Consider the following 18,297-nt stretch of genomic DNA (forward strand, 5'->3'; position numbering starts at 1 on the left):
ACTGACTTGTGCACGGCACCCTACTAACCGGTCTCTAGCGATGTGCCAAATTTGAGCACAATCGGTCCAGCCGTTCTCGAGATCTGGAAGCGGCACCCTGCACGTGCGCACGTGCAAAATGGGTCCCAACTGACTTGTGCACGGCACCCTAATAACTGGTCCCTAACCGTGTACCAAATTTGAGCGCCATCGGTCCAGCCGTTCTCGAGATCTGGAAACGACCCCTGCACGTGCGCACGTGCAGCAGCACCCCAACCTTAACACATGCAGATGAATTATCTGATGGAGACCTAACTGTGTGCCGAGTTTCAATTCAATCGGCCCAGCCGTTGTGCCGTTATTGAGGCTGCAATTTTGGGGGTTCTTAACCCGCGCACCGACGGGGGGGGGCGGATATCCGCCCCCCCCCCCCTGAGGTTTTTCGCGGATAGCGGAAAAACCGCGGCGCGTAGCGCCGCGAAATTTGGTATGACTATTCTCTCATCAATTTTACACATGGTGTGCAAGTTTGAACCTCCTAACTTTTAAGGTCAGGTCACCAGGTCACTTTGAATGACCCAACCTCAAGTCACTTTTTTGCAACTTTGTCACCGTGCCAGAGCTACAGTAGATGTCGGAGGCCTTTGAAACTCGCAGGATGTTATTAGGTCATTAGTAGCTGCAATTTGTATATCTCGGAATTTTGATGTCGGTGACCTAAGGTCAGGTCAATTTCGCGACCTCCCCATTATAAGTCAATGGGGGCAGCGGCGTATTTAGAAAATCGCGAAGGGGGGGGCCAAGGGTTTGGAGGGCGCCACCTCACCCAAGGAGGGCGCCATACGGTCGCGAGATAAAAAATCGCTCAGTGGGGGTTGGGGGGTTGGGAGGCGTTTTTTACCATGCCACCAGTTTTTTTTTTGCGTAACCTCGTATAGGTCGTGCTGCATTGATTTTGCATCGTGTGTATTCTTTATACTCCAGGTCACAAAAGGTCAAGTGTTCTTGAAATGCTGCGCCGAAGGCGCGCGAAATTTTTGAAAACAACCTTTTCCTCCGCTTTTTAGGCACGCCTTTTATACGATCACTGTTCAAAGCTCCTCTCGCTCTTTTACCAAATTTGAAGGTGTAAAAAATACCTAAGGTTTGGTCGGGCCGCTGCCACACAAACTGTACAGAAAGCTTGGCTCATGGGTGTCGATGTATAAAAGTTTATTGGCGGTGGCATATCTACGCACCAGATCACTGTATCGGATTGATACCGGAGCGCGAGATGCGTAAACATCATCCAAATTACCTCAGACCAGCCTTCATAGCCTTCTCACAGATGCATACAGTGTACCCACATAACCAGTTTCAATCACCGAAACTTAAGATGCCTGCTGTTGCGCCCGAACCTGTTGACAATACTTAATCGTAATCCATATAGATGCCATGATGCACGTAAAGTAGGATCAATCCGTTAAGACCAAAGACGTGTTTTATGCATCGTAGAGCGTAGATAGTTTTGGTAGGTATAGATACTAGGGTGTGTCACTTGATAGGTTTTTCTCGAAAATCTGATGGAAAATGGTCGGAAATTTTGCGGATGACCCTAAAAATAAGTTTACTACATAAAAACACGCCCATAGAGGCATTTCTCCACGACGCCGCGACTTTTTCTATCGGAAATCAAAATTCAGATTATTCGACTGGGGCGACATCTACAATCTGTGACAAACCGTATGCAGCGCCATCTACAACGATCCCGAGTCCGTAAGACCACAAGTGTTTTATTAATTGTTCACATATTATGTACTGGAAATACACGAAATATATTTAAAAATTATAACTTCTACATCAAATTTACTCAATTATTGATATTTAAAATATTTTGATTATCGAAAGCAGTATCACACACTTAGATATCGTTAGATGATTACATACTAAAAGTTTTAAAATATTCTTGACCATATTTTTGGATGTAAACAAAAAAAAATTTTGAGTCAATTATGTGACGGTCGTGACGATAACACGGTGTAGCACCGAACTGGATAATTTGGGTTATTTGTGGACTAGAGGCTCGATCGAGATCGGCGGTGTGATGCCCGCCTCCCTCCAGGCCTCCTCGCCGACTCCACGCCAGCCGGACACTGCGCTGAGGCGGGATCGAACCTCTCGGTCCGCGACGGTACGGAGCGGGTCGTCCTCCGGCAGGGCGCGCGCCTTGGCCAGCAGACGCGCCGCTAAGGCCGTGCGGCGTTCAGCCACCGGGGCGAGTCCCGCCTCCGCCATCAGGCCATGTGCCGGGGTGGATCGGGGGCATCCGGTCACCACTCTGGCGGCCGCGCGCATCTCCACCTCTAGGAGACCGAGGTGGGTTGGCGATGTTGCCGGGAGCCACGCTGCTGCGGCGTGTTCGAGGGCTCCTCGAACGTAGCCGGGGGCTACGACGCGGAGCTGCTGCTCTTGGAGGCCCCATTCCCGACCGGTCAGCTTCCTCAGATGGGCAGTCCTTGGGCGGACTCTCTGTCTCAGGCTGCGGCAGTGGGGGCCGAAGTGAAGTAGCCGGTCCAGGGTGACTCCCAGCAGCTTCAGCTGATCGCCCGCAGTTACGGTTTCACCTGCCACCTTCACGGAGCAGTTAGCCGCATCGCGGGGCCACTGGGACAGGACCAGAGCCTGTGTCTTCTGGCCGGCCACCGTCATCTTGTTGGCTTGGGCCCACTGCGCGAGGGTGTCCGCAGCCTGCTGCGCTCGTTGCCGGGCGACCTGAATGTCGTTACCGGCGCAGAGGGCGGCTGTGTCGTCCGCGTAGAGGAACGCCGTGGTGCCTGGGACTCTCTGCAGTTCCGCGGCGAGTGGGGCGGCCCACAACAAAAACAGGGCCGGGGACAGGACGCTGCCCTGAGGCAGGCCCGCCCTGAACACCCGCTCGCCGCTGGTGGCGCTCTGGTACTCCACCGTCGCTCGGCGGTCGCGCAGGAACTGCCACGTCCAGTTGTAGAGGCACCTGGGAACCCCCATCTCCATCAGGCGGACTCTCAGCAGGCGATGGTCCACGGTGTCATAGGCTCGCGCGAAGTCGAAGGCCAGGAGGACGTATTCTGTGCGGTGGTGCCGTCGGCCGCGCGCTTGCTGCGGGACTTGGGGAGGTTCCAGCCGTCCTGTACTTGTTGGACCAGGCGTCCGATGCTGTCCTCCACTGACCGTCCAGCGCGGAACCCCACTTGCTCGGCGGGGACCAGCCGGTCGCGTTCCACGATGTGGCGCAGCCGTCCCAGGACCAGCCTCTCGACGAGCTTGCTGAGGTGGCTCGTGAGGGCGATCGGGCGGTAGCTGCCAACATCCCGCGGTAGCTGCCAACACTGACATCGCTTGCACTGTCGAGCTGTTGTGTTTTGCTTTGGAGCAGAGTACTCAGTACTTACTGGGACTTTGTACCGGAATGGTCGCATTTTACCAGTTTTACCTGCCTGTCGTGTGTTTCTGAATCGTAACATTGGAAGACATTGTTATGCTGTGATACCTTGGAGACATCAAGCATTGGTTTGCGTAGTTATTGGTTTCTGGTCGGGTTTTACTGGAAATAAAGAAAACATTCGGGCCTGACTCGTGCATTTGATACCGAAGGCCTTTAAAAGGTCATTTGAGGGGACCTGGTGACCTGACCTGGGGAGACTTGAGGCTACGATTTTTAGAAATCATGCTAAATGGATGTCAATTGATGTGTAGAACGTCGTTTCACTTGCCATTTTTCATTACGGACACGACTGTGTAGAAAGGAACGCATATATACTCTCAGGCGCATTGGACTGTATATGGGTTATATATGGGCGAAACAAAAATGGCTGGCGCCGCACGAATTTTGATTTTTCGAAACTTTTACCGCCAGGGCCTTTCATTTCTAGTCCATGCGCAAGTTTTTAGCACATTTTCCGTTTGTTTCGTTTCAAGTGACACACCCTAAATTAGATACTTCATTCATTGTGCTGAATGCACGTTCATTTGTGGCAGTTTTCACAGGCAAGACATCAACTATGTGCAATAGAACGACTAAGTTGAAAAACATGCCAAAGGAGTAAATAAATGATAGGAGGGCAGCGATCAACGGATGTTGCCAATAGGTAGAAGGGCTGCGATCCACAGGAGGGCACTAATAGGTAGAAGAGCCCCGATCAACATCCCGAGTTTCGACAGTAGGGCACCGATAGGTAGGAAGTTGGCGAGCAGCAGGAGGGCGCCAATGGATAGAAGGGCAGCGATCAACAGGAGGGCACCAATAGGTAGGAGGGCGCCGATCAACAATCAACAGGAGGGCGCCACCAGGTAAGAGGGTGGCGAGGAACAGGAGAGCACCAATAGGAGGGTGGCGATCAACAAGAGGTCGCCAATAGGTGGGAGGGCGGTCATCAACTGGAAGTCGCCAATGAGCGGAAGGGTGACGATTAAAATGGGGGTGGCAATGGTGAGGAGGGCGCCTTTGCTCAAGAGGATGACACGAACAGGAGGGCGTCTGTGCGGAGGGCGCTGGTCAACAGGAAGGTGCCAGTGGATAGGAGGGCGGTGATCAACAGGAGGGTGCCAGTGGTTAGGAGGGCGGCGATCTACACGAGGGCGCCAATGGGAGAAGGGCCCCGATTAACATTCAACAGGAAGGACTAGGGAACCAATAGGTAGGAGGGCGGCACTGAACAAGAGGGTGCCAAAAGGGAGAAAGGCGGCCTTCAAAATTTCACATGAGGGCTCAATAGGTAGGAGAGCGCCAATAATTATGAGGACGCCGATCAGCAGAAGGGCGGCAATGTGTAGCAGGGTGGCGACCTACAGGAGGGCGCCTTCGGGTGAGAGGGCGCTTATTTACAGGACAGCGGATTACATAGGCGACCACCGTTACGCTTAGAGAGCTACAGCCTACAAATGTGGTTGGAGGGCGCCCGAGGGAGCCCTCCAACCGTATTTGGAGGGCGTATTTGGAATGGGCGTCCTCCGAGGGCGCCCTCCATCCGTATTTTCCCTGTAAACACATTCGCGATTGGAGGGCGCCCTCCAGTCGCGATTGTTTTTCGATTCGATTATATCACAATTGCATTTGCGATTGGAGGGCGCCTTCGGCGCCCTCCAATCGCAAAGGGCGCCTTCGGCGCCCAAGGGGGGGGCCATGGCCCAGTGGCCCCCCCCCCTGCCTACGCCCCTGAATGGGGGAAAAATCAACTCCCTGTTTTTACCACTAAAACGGGTCGGAATGGCCCCATATACTATACATGACTTCACATACGATCAACCTTCACTACCTTGAGGTCTGTTTTGCTGTTGGGCAGCTGTAAGGTCATGTGACGTCATCAAAGGTCACCAAAGGTTTTTTGTCAATAACTCCTTACAGGAACAAGATACAGCCGCGCGGATGGTCTCATTGTGTTCAGCTCGTCAAGACGCATCGAATGATATACATGATGACCTCGAGGTCACGTGACCTGAGGTCAACCTTTGACCTTGACCTTTCGAGGTCAACATATATATATCATTTGATGCGGATTGACGAGAGGATCACGATGATGCCCTTAGTTTGTTCCTATCTTGACTACTTCGAAAGTTATTCGAGAAAAACCTCCATATCTAGCGCCGCCATTTTGACTTTTTCGACCCCTGTGACGTCATCTTTGACCTGACCTGAAAATGACCTTAGTAAAAATTGTAGACCTTGTCCGTGCGTATCCGATGCCGTTTACCGCTTGTCGCTATCTTGCTTCGTTCTCGAGATCTCAGGGGGGGCGGTCATCCGCCCCCCCCCCGTCGGTACTAAGTTGGCGCAGACCCCCGTCGGTGCGCGGGTTAAAAAATGTCCAACTTTACCACGCGCCACGTGCGGTGGTTGGCAAGAACGCATGGTGGCCATCACACCACAGAACTTTTACGTCCAAGTGACCTTCAGTAAAGAAGACCGCTTGTCAATCGGATGTCCCGTTCCTAAGATATTAGCTTTTGAAGAGCGTCCCCACGGCCGGCCGGCCGGCCGCTCATACTCAGAAATTTCCGTTAATCTAAGGAAAGACTCCGCTCGCTTCGCTCACTCCGTAACGACGGCTGCCTATTAGTAATCTTGGCCACATGCTTCTGCAATCTTGGCTTCTGCGGCCTCCGATAAGTTGGATGCTCATTTGGTGCTATTGGACAGTTCATCACAAATTTCTGGGTGTTGAGTGTCAGAATGTTAAGTATGTAATAAGAAAAGTATTTTAGAAGCATTCTTTTATCAAATCTTCCTATCTCCTATCCCCGTAATTGCGCTTTGATGGATTTGTTTGATATTCTTGTTCAGTAGCTTTAATTTACGGGCGTTATGCTACCATTTCTGTTAATGTTTTGTCCCTTTTGCGTCATTGATGACACAATTAAGTGTTTCAATTACTGCGCAGTAATGTGTTCAATATGTGATTGAAAAACATTAAATGAGCTGCTTATGCGCTAACAGCAAATTTTGTATTTTAATATGTCCTTATTATTTCGTTATTTTTTGCTCTCAGATTTGTCCATTTTTTAATTTATAACCCCCAGATGCCTAAAAATAATTTAAATACATAAAGCTGTTCGCCCTCCTGATTTGTCTAGCTGCGCTAGCTGCTACTTGACGTCCAGCAGTGCTAAAAATAGAACACTATTTTATTGGCTTTGTTATGCAATCCTTTTCCTAAAGGGTAAATTAAATTCCGATTATCAGTCATAACTCCTTTTTTGTATAAGCTGGTTGCACTGGGTTTTATTAGTTGAAATTAAGTATTTTCCATTGTTCTGTTTACTGGATATTCATTTAGCCATTGCCATTGATCTTATATGGCTGCTAGAAAAATCTGATTACAAAAAATCATGCCAGCCATATAATGAAAACGCTAGGTTAGTAGGTTACGTCGGTATCTCCGACCGGCTTTATATTCAAAAGTGTGAATTTTTAAAATATTTTCACAGTTGATGTACTAAATTTCATATTTTTTGCTAGAGGCTAAATAGTGTTTGCTGCAGAAGCTTATCAGTGCCGACCAATCATTCATTTAATCATTACGTAGATATTGAAAAGCGAACTAAACGAACTAAATGCTGATTGGCTGAGCTTGGCGTCTGCGGTAGATGGCTGCATTCATGACATTCCTCTACAAGGCTCCGCAGTCCTGCAGGACTGCCTTATGCATGCATAAGGCATAAGGCATTCTTTTTGGATCCAGAAATAAAATATCTGCCTAGGGTGATTGCTGGGCCATAAAAGCTCCTGATTTTGCTAGTCTCAGCCTAAGCTACAAATTTGATATTCCAGTTCAAAACCCCACGTTAAAAGTGGTATATTTCCTTTAAACAAGCTTGAGTAAAAATTGCCTCAAGCACAAAAGACTCTTAATTGGATTTAAATTCAGCCATATGTTAAGGAAAAATAAATTGATATATATAATTGTCAAAACAGTCACTTGTTTCTAAAAAGTTCAGTAGATGTCTCAGCATGGTGCAAAAAGGAGAACCACCCATCATGTGCTGTAGATGCTGTAGATTGTGCTGTAGATTGAGATCACCACAATTGGTAATAAAACCAGCCAAATTTTACCTAACCTAGCCTAACCTGACCGAACCCAACGACCCAAGCTCACCTAAACTAACCTTAGGTAGGTACCCAACCTCTCCCTGAGTTATCACTGTGGATAAAATTAACATGTAATTTGTGTGATGTTTGCTCTTGCTTGACTTGTTGATCAAATGTTAGGAGTTTGTATTCATGCTGTTGTGTCCTTGGTAGGTAGGTATCATTATACCATTGCATTAGGGGTATTGTACCAAGTTTATTTGTTAACATGTAGTTTTCCTGTCATCAGTTATGCTAATGATGGAATGTTGTGGTTTGTAGCTAATTAAGTGTTTGCATTTCAGCATAGTTATTCAGCAGTTGTGACCAAGTGCAATACCGTATAACATGGGCAGTAATGTCTCTAAGAAGAGGAGAAAGTCTTCACTCTCTGACAGTGAAGCCCGTGCAAAGTTGCAGAGGAAGATATGCGTGGTAAATATGCCTGCTTGGCGCTTGGGTCTTGAACTTGCTTCTTGCATTGTTTATATGAGTTGTTGACTTGCAAATGCCTTCATCTAATATTTGAACTGGTTCATTAAGTGTTTTTTCTTCTGTTCAGGTGAGACATATCTTCCGTGAGAGTGCTCAGAGGGTATCACCTACTTCTAGATAAGATCAGAGGAATGAATGATGGGTGTAGTACTATACCCCAGCTCCCACAGTCCATATAGCACAAATGTAACTCCCAATGCCACTCACCACAGGCCGATGAGACTCCGGAGCCCGTCTACGATCTCTCTGCATGCCTGATGCGCAATGTGCCATCAGGAACCTATGCAAAATGCAAGGTGCTCAGAAAACAGCAGCTTCTCTTGCAGGTAAGCTAACCACATCTGAGAACTTATCCATGTAGGTATGCAATGCTGTCTTTGTAGCCACTGAAAATGACATAAAGATCACAGGGCACATCTTATACACATCTTATAAAAGTTAGTCTTTAGCATTTGCTATCATTACGATCCTGTATTCCCTTTCCAGGACAACCTGCTGACATCGCTGGAGGGCGGCGGGCAGCTGGCGGATCTCATCCTGCTGCAGGTCCTGCGTCTGGACAACAACTGCCTCAGCGTGCTGTCGCCCGGAATCGCGTCACTGGGCAGACTCCAGGTGGGCATGTCATTCAGCCAGAGAGGAGGTCTGCTTTTCAGATCAGCAGGGTGATAAAATCGAGCTGATCGGCTTTTCTTGTGATGGGCAAGGCTAGGATGATAGGATCTACTTATAATCATATCATCTTATCATCGATTATGGCGGAACGTCGATCTTTAAATCAAGGTTCGTCACGATAGGGGATTATCCCATCCATTGGCATCATCACTCAACTAGCACTGCTCGCCTCCTCAGGTTCTGAACCTGTCGAACAACTCTCTGAAGCACCTGCCGCCGGCGCTGGGTCAGCTGCAGCAGCTGCGACAGCTCATCTGCCACGATAACGCTCTGCGTGGGGTGCCGGAGGCGGTCGGCCAGCTGCCGCGACTGACCGCGCTCGACCTGAGGAAGAACCAGCTGGAGACACTGCCGGCGCTGCAGAACATAGCGTGAGTTGTCCGGGTTGTCATGAGGGCGGAGACTGTGGCGTGAGTACGTGAATCGGTCTGGGTTCGAAATGGTGGGCACTAATTTTGGATGTCTCAAGGTCGAGACAACTGAATAGGCACTGAAATGATAATGCGACCGAGGGCGTGGCACAGGTATATCGGCGATGGCGTAACAGGATTTTATTATGTTGAGCAGATGAGCTGAGGTACCCGGCGACTTTCTGATTGTGTTTGACGATGTTCGAAGCTGGAACATAGCGCTGCCCAGTGGTTTTGTTTGTTATTTGTGTTAAATACGTGTTTGTTTATTACAGTCGCATGTCCGAGCTGCATCTGGAGGACAACGAGCCGCTCACCTCTCCGCCAGCCGAGGTGGTATCCCAGGGCTCAGACGCAGTCATCGAGTTCCTCTGCAAAGGTGGGCACGTGATCGGCTGGAGGGGATACTACCGACAATGTTTGCTATTGTTTTACTCATCCCAGTTGACGGATAAGAAAACGTAACCTGTTTTTATCGACATGTGAAATGCGTCTTGAATTTAGTGAGTATTTTTTGTGACGCAGTCGAAATTAATGTGTTAATCGTCGATATCATGATTAACATCCTGCTTTTGTAGCATGATTTTCTAGCACGCATCATATAATATCACAATCGTCGTGGAAACGAGACCATGTTACCATACACGAGAACATGTTCAGCTGACCGGCCGTTCGGCCTCGTCTCCCGTATCCAGAGGCGGGTGTGGAGCACACGGGCCCGGTGGATGACGACACAGCCGCCAGTCTGCCGCCGACCAACTCACAGTCTTACATGGACGGCATGGACGGTCTGGAGGTGAGTGTAATGGTGAGATAGTCTGTACAACCAACTCACAGTCCTATACGGACGGCCTGGACGGACTGGAGGTGAGTGTAATGGTGAGGTAGATCACCTTACAGTGTTATACAGACGGACTGGACGTGAGTGTAAGGGTGAGATAGATCAGCTAGCTCACAGTCTTATACAGACGGCCTGGACGGTCTGGAGGTGAGTGTAATGGTGAGATAGTCCATCTGACCAACTCACAGTCCTATACGGACGGCATGGACGGTCTGGAGGTGAGTGTAATGGTGAGATGGACCAACTCACAGTCTTACACGGACGGCATGGACGGACTGGAGGTGAGTGTAATGGTGAGATAGACCAGCTCACAGTCATACACGGACGGCCTGGACGGACTGGAGGTGAGTGTAATGGTGTAATGGAGTCAGTGGAGTCCATCCCATCGGCTCACGGGCTTATACAGAATATGGTCCGGAGACCGTAGGTGAGTTTAATGGTGATATGGGGTCTGTGCGGCCAGCCCACGGTCATCTACAGACGCCCTGAACGGTCTGAGGTGAGTATCAAGGTGATATAGTCTGTACTGCCTGAGATCTGACAGGTCTGATCAGGTGAATGTATAAACCCATAAACAATTCTTAGCACTTCTTCGGATTTATCCAGCACCAAGATGAATTGCTGCAAACTAACACCTCCTAGGGAAATCTTCTTGCGTCGCGTGAACCGGTTAGCACTGCATGTGACTAACTTGGTGAGCACAGCTGCACTGTGACAGGCCGGACAGGCGGCTTTAGCTCTGCTGCCTGGGCGATGAAACGGGCGCTGGGCATGGCCAGACACCTCGCGATCACGATGTAATGTGATGTTTGTTATAACACCGGGAGGTTTGTCACGTAGTGTCTGCACGCACCACGAATGAGCAGGGCTCAGCTGTGAAGCTGTATCCGCGTCAGATCACAGATGCACAGTGTGATTGTGAATATTGTGTGTGTTCAGTGTTGTACTGTTGGCTCGGTGGGCCGTGCTTGAAATTGGTCAGGAATGTACGAGCGTGCGTCAGGAACGTCTGTTGTGAAATATCGTGACGCATACTGGATGCACGGGCGCCGGTGACTCGTGAAATCCGAGCGCCCGAAATTGAAATTGTCGCGATGCTGGTGCGTATGCATTTGTTGTGTTTTGAGGCAGGAATGCATGGTTTTATGTTTTCTAGATGATAAATGCCAACCTTTGTGTTTATTTCAGGAGAAGATGAATATCTATGACAAAGTAAAGGTGAGATAAAGTACCGTTTTGGACAAACTACTTATTGATCTAATCGTATCGATCATCAATTTTGTACTTTAGTTTCTCTATCATTGAAAAAGGTAGCTTTTCTGCAAGGGTGATAAAAGATAAAAACCAATTTACCAACGACGATAAACCTGGCTTTAACGTTACGCCTTGTTTATTTTTAAATCACTCACACCGACTCTGGCGGTCTCTGTTAGGAGAACAAACGTCTGGAGCTGCTGGCGCTGGAGCGGGAACTGAACGAGTCCATATCGCGCGAGGGACGCCGCATCGGACAACAGGAGGAGTTCAAAAAACAGGTGTGTGTGGGACACTGGCGATCACAGGATCTCTTACAATACTTGTGGGCTGTTGAGATGTGAAGATTCACGAAAATGTTATGCATTTTTTCTTTTCTTTTTTTGAAGCCGTGAGTTTGAAGCCGCAACTGCTTCCGACTGTTCAATTTCGACCCCGCTGTGCCGCTGACCCCTCCCTGTCCCGTCCTGCTGCTGACCCCTCCCTGTCCCGCTCTGCCGCTGACCCCTCCCCGTCCCGCTCTGCCGCTGACCCCTCCCCGTCCCGTTCAGCTGCTGGGGGAGCTGGTCGAGGAGCAGGCGCGGCTGGACGCGGACGTGGCGCGCGCCGCCGAACAGCGCACCAGAGACCAGCGGCGCATCCTCGAGTCGGTGGCTCAGCTGGAGAGCGAGGCGGACCGCAGCACGGCCGAGGTGGCGGCGGCGGCGGCCCGGCTGCGCGACCCGGCCGCCGTGCTCGCCCGGCTCGAGATGGACCGGAAGGAGCTCGAGCAGCTGGTCACCGTCAGACAGGAGGAGTGCGACGCGCTCCGAAAACACGACGTGAGTGAGCCACAGAGTCTGGATTTGGTGTAGGGCTGAGGGATGCTTGAGTGGCAGGGAAATGCATAAATGAATGGCTGAACGAGTTTACCAACCCAAGACACAAATACGTCAGCTGCCATAAGACGTGTGTCTGTTTCGATCTCACGACTACCTTGTGATGCCTCAGGTGCTCACCCCAGCCGTCCGTGTTTATGTTTCAGGTAATGGACTCGATGGAGAAGATGATGAGAGAGAAAATGGCAATGGAGAACCAGCTGCACGAGTATCAGCAGGGCCGCGACAGGACCATCCAGGAGGCGATCTCACAGTGAGTACCAGCAGGAGACGTTCCCCCAGTGAGTACCAGCAGGGCTGGGACAGGACCATCCAGGAGGCAATCTCACAGTGAGTACCAGCAGGAGACGTTCCCCCAGTGAGGAGTACCAGCAGGGCTGGGACAGGACCATCCAGAAGGCAATCTCACAGTGAGTACTATCAGGAGTACCCAGTGAGTACCAGCAGGACCATCCAGGAGGCAATCTCACAGTGAGTCGTGAGATCGGGGACGCACACTCGTGGCTCGTCAGCAGATCCATTTCTCTGATGTTTACCAATCTCTGATGATCTCTGATGCTTGCTTTGACACCCGAATAGACTGTACGGTATCGCCTCTAAACAAGCTGAATTAGGAAAGCACAGTGCTAAAATGGCTGAAAAATTGTGGTGCTCTAAACTACCTTTGGGAATCGTTTTACAATGTCAAATCCCTACAGCCAATGTGAAGTTGGCTGCCTGACAGCAAACCTTTGTCCGTCATAATTCCGCCCGTATATAACCACCGCTCCGCGCGTCCGTCTCGCCAGAGACCAGCGGATGAACGAGCAGCTGGGTCAGCTGCTGGAGGTGAAGGGGTCGGAGCAGGAGGCGCGCATCCAGCAGCTGCTCAAGGACGAGACCTTCCAGCGGCAGGCCTTCTTCAACCTCTACCTCCAACAGGTGCGCGAGGATTGAACGAACGGTCAGGGCACAGGAAATGAAACTGTAACGGACCTGTTTGTCTTTGGCTCTGATATTATCCAGCTATAGGAGACATTTTGTAATCCCTTTCATTGAATATTTGCCTGTAGTAGCTAAGCTGTAATGCGTATGTCGGGAGCATTCATAGCAGATAAACCGCCTAACTTCCAGTTCATCGCCGTGCATCGCATGGTTTTCAGGACTCGAGTCGTCTGCAGATCCTGCACCAGATCTCGGAGGCGGAGGACGCGCTGATGCGACTGACCATGGTGGAGGCCAACCAGCGAGACGCCACCAAAGAGTCCGAGCTGGTCAGTGGCGTAACCTGAGCTGTCATGTCACTGTACAGAAAGGATGGGTCCGGAGTGTTTAATAGGGCTGCATGACATTTTGATTAACGTGGTGAGGATTGGATATCGTCATTAATTAGATAGCGGTGTTTGGTGTACCAGTGTGTTGTCTGTTGGTCGCGTGACACAATTGGCTAAACGAAACGTCGCGGGTCTGGACGGTGGGTCTGTCTGTACAACATACAATACGTGTCGCTCAGGACAATGGAAGTTGTCTGTGTTAAACTGATGTACCCTGTTATGACGTGGAATAAGTGCTCTGCCATGCGAACTTGGGATGACATGAACATCGTGCTCCTCACAACAAGAAGAGCTGTTGTACGGTCTTCCTTTGTTCCCTGAAAGTCTGATGCTAGGTGTGTTAGCTCACATGCCTTTATTTATTATTTTTGGTCTTTAAACTGCTATCCGACTAATATTAGCTCATCTTTATGCCCTCCAGCCTACGTGCCATGACCCTCTGCTGATATATTACCTACGGTGATCTCTGTGGCCTGTGTCACATGCTGACGCCTCTGTGACCTCTGTGACCTCCAGTCTCGTCTGTCTGAGAAGCGGCACCAGCTGACGACACTGCTGGTTCAGCTGCTGGAGCAGCAGGCCGCCCGGGAACGCGAGCTGCAGAAGCGGCTGGCCGAACTGGACGAACAGAGGCTCGGAGAGGTCGAACACTACTGGCTCGTGCAGGTACGCGCCGCATGCTATTCTGTATGGTTTGGTGCTCGAGTCGTTCCATGCCCTTGAGATGCTCTAGAAATCCGTTTTACCCAACTGCATGGGCTCACGTCTTTACCAATTACAATATACCGCGCATAGGCAGATGACCCTTGGCTTCACACGATTCACGTTCGACTTGCCCGACCCGATCGACTCTCGGCTGTTGTTTGCCATGCTTTTGTAGTACCCTAACCCTCAGCGAGTCAGTTATTATAACGGCGTGTAGCTCCATCCCTGCTTTCAGTGCTTTACCTCCCGTTTACCCCCCCCCCCCCCTCCCCGCCTCCGCCTTGTCACCCTACCTCCAGGCGGGAATGAAGGTCTATTGGCTGGTCCAGGTACTCTGTATACTGTCGTCAGTGCGATTGTTTACCTGTTGGATGTTCGGTGTTTCGACTCGCGAGTGTATGGGTGTTAGAATTAGCGTCATTATCTAGCCTGAAAGCTGACACGACACTTGGTAGATGTGAACAAAGTGTTGTCGCTCATAGCAGTGCGACTTGGTGTAGGTATCGGCTGTGTACACAAGACATGTTGAATGTTGATATCAGACGAACAGACTAGGACAGGTACCCGCCTGATCACCTCAATATCATCCATGATTGTTTCCAGTTTATTCAGTTAGCTTTACAAAGCAGTTGTTACACGAGCATGAGCACAATTACGATAAAGGTAAGTGAGACGTTTGATGTAATGTTTAGCCAATCGATGGTTCGCTGCAATGATTTATTTTCATATTTTGTCTCGGATGGGGCGGACGTTAGAGCTAAGCATTTAGCTGGGGCGTGACAGTTGACGACGGATAAGTCTAAAACATGCCAAAGGAGCCCTTGCCAACCGCTGTTGAATCCTGACTAATTTACCCGGTGCGTCAAGCATGCAGTAAATAAGAAGTTGACTATTTTACTCTGTCTTGTTCACAGTACCAGCGCCTTTTGGACAGTAAACCTGAGCGCATCAGGTGAGCCATTACTTTTACTGTGATACCTTACGTGCATTTACATTACTTTACTGCGCCTTGCGTCATTTCTTGTGATTCGAACCTTTGAAGAGGCCCACACCGCCATACTGAACACACGACCTCGAATTCTTCTTTTTTTATTCTCTTATTACATCATAGTTGCTCGTGTTTATCACCCATAATCATCTATCCTTTCCATGACTTGATTCAGGCGTCTGGAGGACAAGCTGGAGCCGCCGCTGAAGAAGCTGCTGCAGTCGGCCGGTGCCGAGGAGTACCTGACCATGTTCGCCAACAGCGGCCTGACGCTGAAGCAGGTGCTCTACATGGACGACACAGACCTGCTGGAGGTGAGAGGGGTCGCGGCGTGACGGCGGGGTGGGAGGCAGTGCGCGAGAAACAGTGCCACAGTGCGCAGTCGACATCCGTGGAAGTCGCCAACTCAACTCGGGTGACAAATTAATTCGACTACACTCTTACTTACATTTACCTTTAACCGTAATTCTGACTATCCTATCTTTTCCATCTGTTTATGATTGATCCTGTGATTATAATTAGTCCTATCCAAATGAAATAGTCGTAAAATAGTCATACCCAGATGGAGATCAGTTGAAGTGTTACAAATTGAACAAATCCATGTCCCGCTGACCGCCTTCCCCCCGCCGTTCCAGCTGGGTGTGACGGACCTGTCGACTCGGGCGGCCATCCTGCGGCAGACCGAGCTGGTGAGGGAGGAGGGCGCGGACATGAGTCCCCGCCCGCCCTCCGCGCCGGCCGGGGACCTGCAGCCCGCGCCGGCCGCCGCCGCCGGGGGGACGGAGATGGAGCCCGAGGACAAACTGGCAGAGGAGGGGGAGGCGGAGCGGCCGGAGCCGTCCGCGCCAGAGCCAGAGGAGGTGAGGGGCAGAGGGCGGAGTGGGTCTAGCGGAGGGATGAAGTGGGAGGGATGGGATACAGCTGCGGGAAGGGGTTGTTGGTCTATTCGACTCATTGTCGTTTTTCTTACGGATGGTTGTTACAAGTCCATCTTGCTGATGATTGCTACATGTTCATTGTGTCTTTGCTGTTTTTTTCGTGATATCTTTGTTATGTAACTTCTATCGATCCATTTTATTGCAGGGTGCCATAGCTGGACCTTCATCCATGCCACGGACAACGCACACAGAGCTAGAGTGTGTCGTCTGTATGGACCACAAGGTAAGATCGGTCATTGGGTAACGAAACTTATCCCAACCACTTTGTCTGACTTTGGCATGTGTTTAACATTTTTCTCTCACAGAATGATCCACGATTTAAATTTTCATTGATAAGTAATAAATACGGGCGCCCATTCTCCCTCCCCTGTTGACGAGCCCCATACGGAGTGAACCTGACCTAACGCTCTCTGTTTCCCTCGTCTGACCTCCCCCCTGTCTTTCTCCGCAGACGGAGGTGATATTCCTCAACTGTTGTCTGACTCTCTCTCCCCCTGTCTTTCTCCGCGGACGGAGGTGATCTTCCTCAACTGTTGTCTGACTCTCTCTCCCCCTCTTTCTCCGCAGACGGAGGTGATCTTCCTCAACTGTTGTCTGACTCTCTCTCTCCCCCCTTTCTCCGCAGACGGAGGTGATCTTCCTCAACTGTTGTCTGACTCTCCCCCTCTTTCTCCGCAGACGGAGGTGATATTCCTCAACTGTTGTCTGACTCTCTCTCCCCCTCTTTCTCTGCAGACGGAGGTGATCTTCCTCAACTGTTGTCTGACTCTCTCTCCCCCTGTCTTTCTCCGCAGACGGAGGTGATCTTCCTCAACTGTTGTCTGACTCTCCCCCTCTTTCTCCGCAGACGGAGGTGATCTTCCTCAACTGTTGTCTGACTCTCTCTCCCCCTCTTTCTCCGCAGACGGAGGTGATCTTCCTCAACTGTTGTCTGACTCTCTCTCTCCCCCCTTTCTCCGCAGACGGAGGTGATCTTCCTCAACTGTTGTCTGACTCTCCCCCTCTTTCTCCGCAGACGGAGGTGATCTTCCTCAACTGTTGTCTGACTCTCCCCCTGTCTTTCTCCGCAGACGGAGGTGATCTTCCTCAACTGTTGTCTGACTCTCCCCCTGTCTTTCTCCGCAGACGGAGGTGATCTTCCTCAACTGCGGCCACCTGTGCGTGTGTCGCCAGTGCGCCGGGCCGCTCAGCAGCTGCCCCATGTGTCGCCAGGTGGTGATGCAGAAACTGGTCATCACCACCGTCCTCTGACGGACAGGGGACGAGCCGGACGGCGGCCAGGGGTAGGCAGGGCGGGGAACCGAGCGACAGGGGGCTATACTGGGGGCTTGACAGTTCCAGTCAGCATTATAGGGATGGAAGGATGAAAGCGGATTATTTTCATTGACCAGGACCTTGCTTTTGAGCGAGTCTCTGTAAAGCTGGGCACCCATAAAGCAGCGCCGTTCTTGTGAAGAGGAAGGATAATTTAGAGAAAGTCAAGGAGTTAACCTCTACATAGTTGAGATTATTGCTGCAGTTGTGGGTTGATGCCAGTTGATAAATGGCTGTTATCAGTCAATAGGCGTCACAGTTTTGACTGAATACTTTTTGTAATCGTTTCTGTGTGGTGTATGCAGTGATCCGTCTAAGTCAGGGACTATGGAAGGACTGTAGGTCCAAGAAGCCTGAACAAAACTGATTGTTGAGTTAGACTCGCTTGAGTTCAGGCTGATTCACTATTCAATACTCCGTAGTCCTTATATTGGTGAATTTATTTTACTGTCATAGTGAACGGTATAATCTTACCCCTAGCTAACAGTGCGATAGAATATATCCAAGCGTTAAACGCAATGGCATAATTCCGTAGCTAATTAAACTGTGAATGTTGCCGTTCCCTGTGATACCAAACTAATCGATAAAGATGATAATTATTGTGATTATTTTGAATTAGTGTTAGGTGCGCCATTTTGAAAGTGACATTGAACACCCTATAGCGGCACGTGTTATAGGTATTGCTTTTTTAACTTTACCACAAGCTTTGTGCAACGTGAAGACCCTGATACACCCCTTTCGAAGTTAAGATTGGAATTGAAAGATTTCCTCCTGTGTTGAATCATAGTCTCGGATGTATAGAGAAACTTGCATTATGAACAACACTATCCGCATGGTATGGCCACGGGGACCATTGCTAAACGGGGTGTAGTAATTTATTGCACGGAGCGCACCCCGACACAACCGCCCTCGCACAAGTCCCAGC

At 50.1% G+C, this 18,297-nt stretch overlaps 1 protein-coding gene across 3 annotated transcripts; it reads left to right on the plus strand.

Annotated features, from left to right (window-relative positions):
• Positions 1-6,651: 6,651 nt before the first annotated feature.
• LOC122386332 (E3 ubiquitin-protein ligase LRSAM1-like) lies at positions 6,652-18,224 on the plus strand. Of its 3 annotated transcripts, XM_043375435.1 has the most exons (20): positions 6,678-6,702; positions 7,585-7,604; positions 7,867-7,996; positions 8,269-8,382; positions 8,543-8,671; positions 8,909-9,102; positions 9,417-9,520; positions 9,837-9,937; positions 11,171-11,200; positions 11,416-11,517; positions 11,788-12,057; positions 12,261-12,367; positions 12,903-13,035; positions 13,257-13,367; positions 13,944-14,093; positions 15,047-15,084; positions 15,296-15,434; positions 15,756-15,980; positions 16,204-16,281; positions 17,184-18,224. In XM_043375435.1, the coding sequence occupies exons 3-20, from the start codon at positions 7,910-7,912 to the stop codon at positions 17,307-17,309; spliced, it is 2,238 nt and encodes a 745-aa protein (XP_043231370.1). In that variant the 5' UTR covers positions 6,678-6,702; positions 7,585-7,604; positions 7,867-7,909; the 3' UTR covers positions 17,310-18,224. The 3 variants fall into 3 exon arrangements, with proteins under 3 accessions (XP_043231371.1, XP_043231369.1, XP_043231370.1); XM_043375436.1 differs by lacking the exon at positions 7,585-7,604 and having other exon boundaries at positions 6,652-6,692; XM_043375434.1 differs by lacking the exon at positions 7,585-7,604 and having other exon boundaries at positions 6,656-6,849.
• Positions 18,225-18,297: the final 73 nt, after the last annotated feature.

Source organism: Amphibalanus amphitrite, unplaced genomic scaffold (assembly GCF_019059575.1).
Source record: "Amphibalanus amphitrite isolate SeventyFive unplaced genomic scaffold, NRLGWU_Aamphi_draft 000247F_arrow, whole genome shotgun sequence".
NCBI classification, from domain to species: Eukaryota; Metazoa; Arthropoda; class Thecostraca; order Balanomorpha; family Balanidae; genus Amphibalanus; species Amphibalanus amphitrite.

Excerpts from the sequence above, each read along its gene's own strand:
- LOC122386332 (XM_043375436.1), top strand. The coding sequence starts at position 7,910 with ATGGGCAGTAATGTCTCTAAGAAGAGGAGAAAGTCTTCACTCTCTGAC. Across the intron at positions 8,672-8,908 it reads CGTCACTGGGCAGACTCCAG|GTTCTGAACCTGTCGAACAA; the intron begins GTGGGCATGTCA and ends TCGCCTCCTCAG. Across the intron at positions 13,368-13,943 it reads CCACCAAAGAGTCCGAGCTG|TCTCGTCTGTCTGAGAAGCG; the intron begins GTCAGTGGCGTA and ends TGTGACCTCCAG.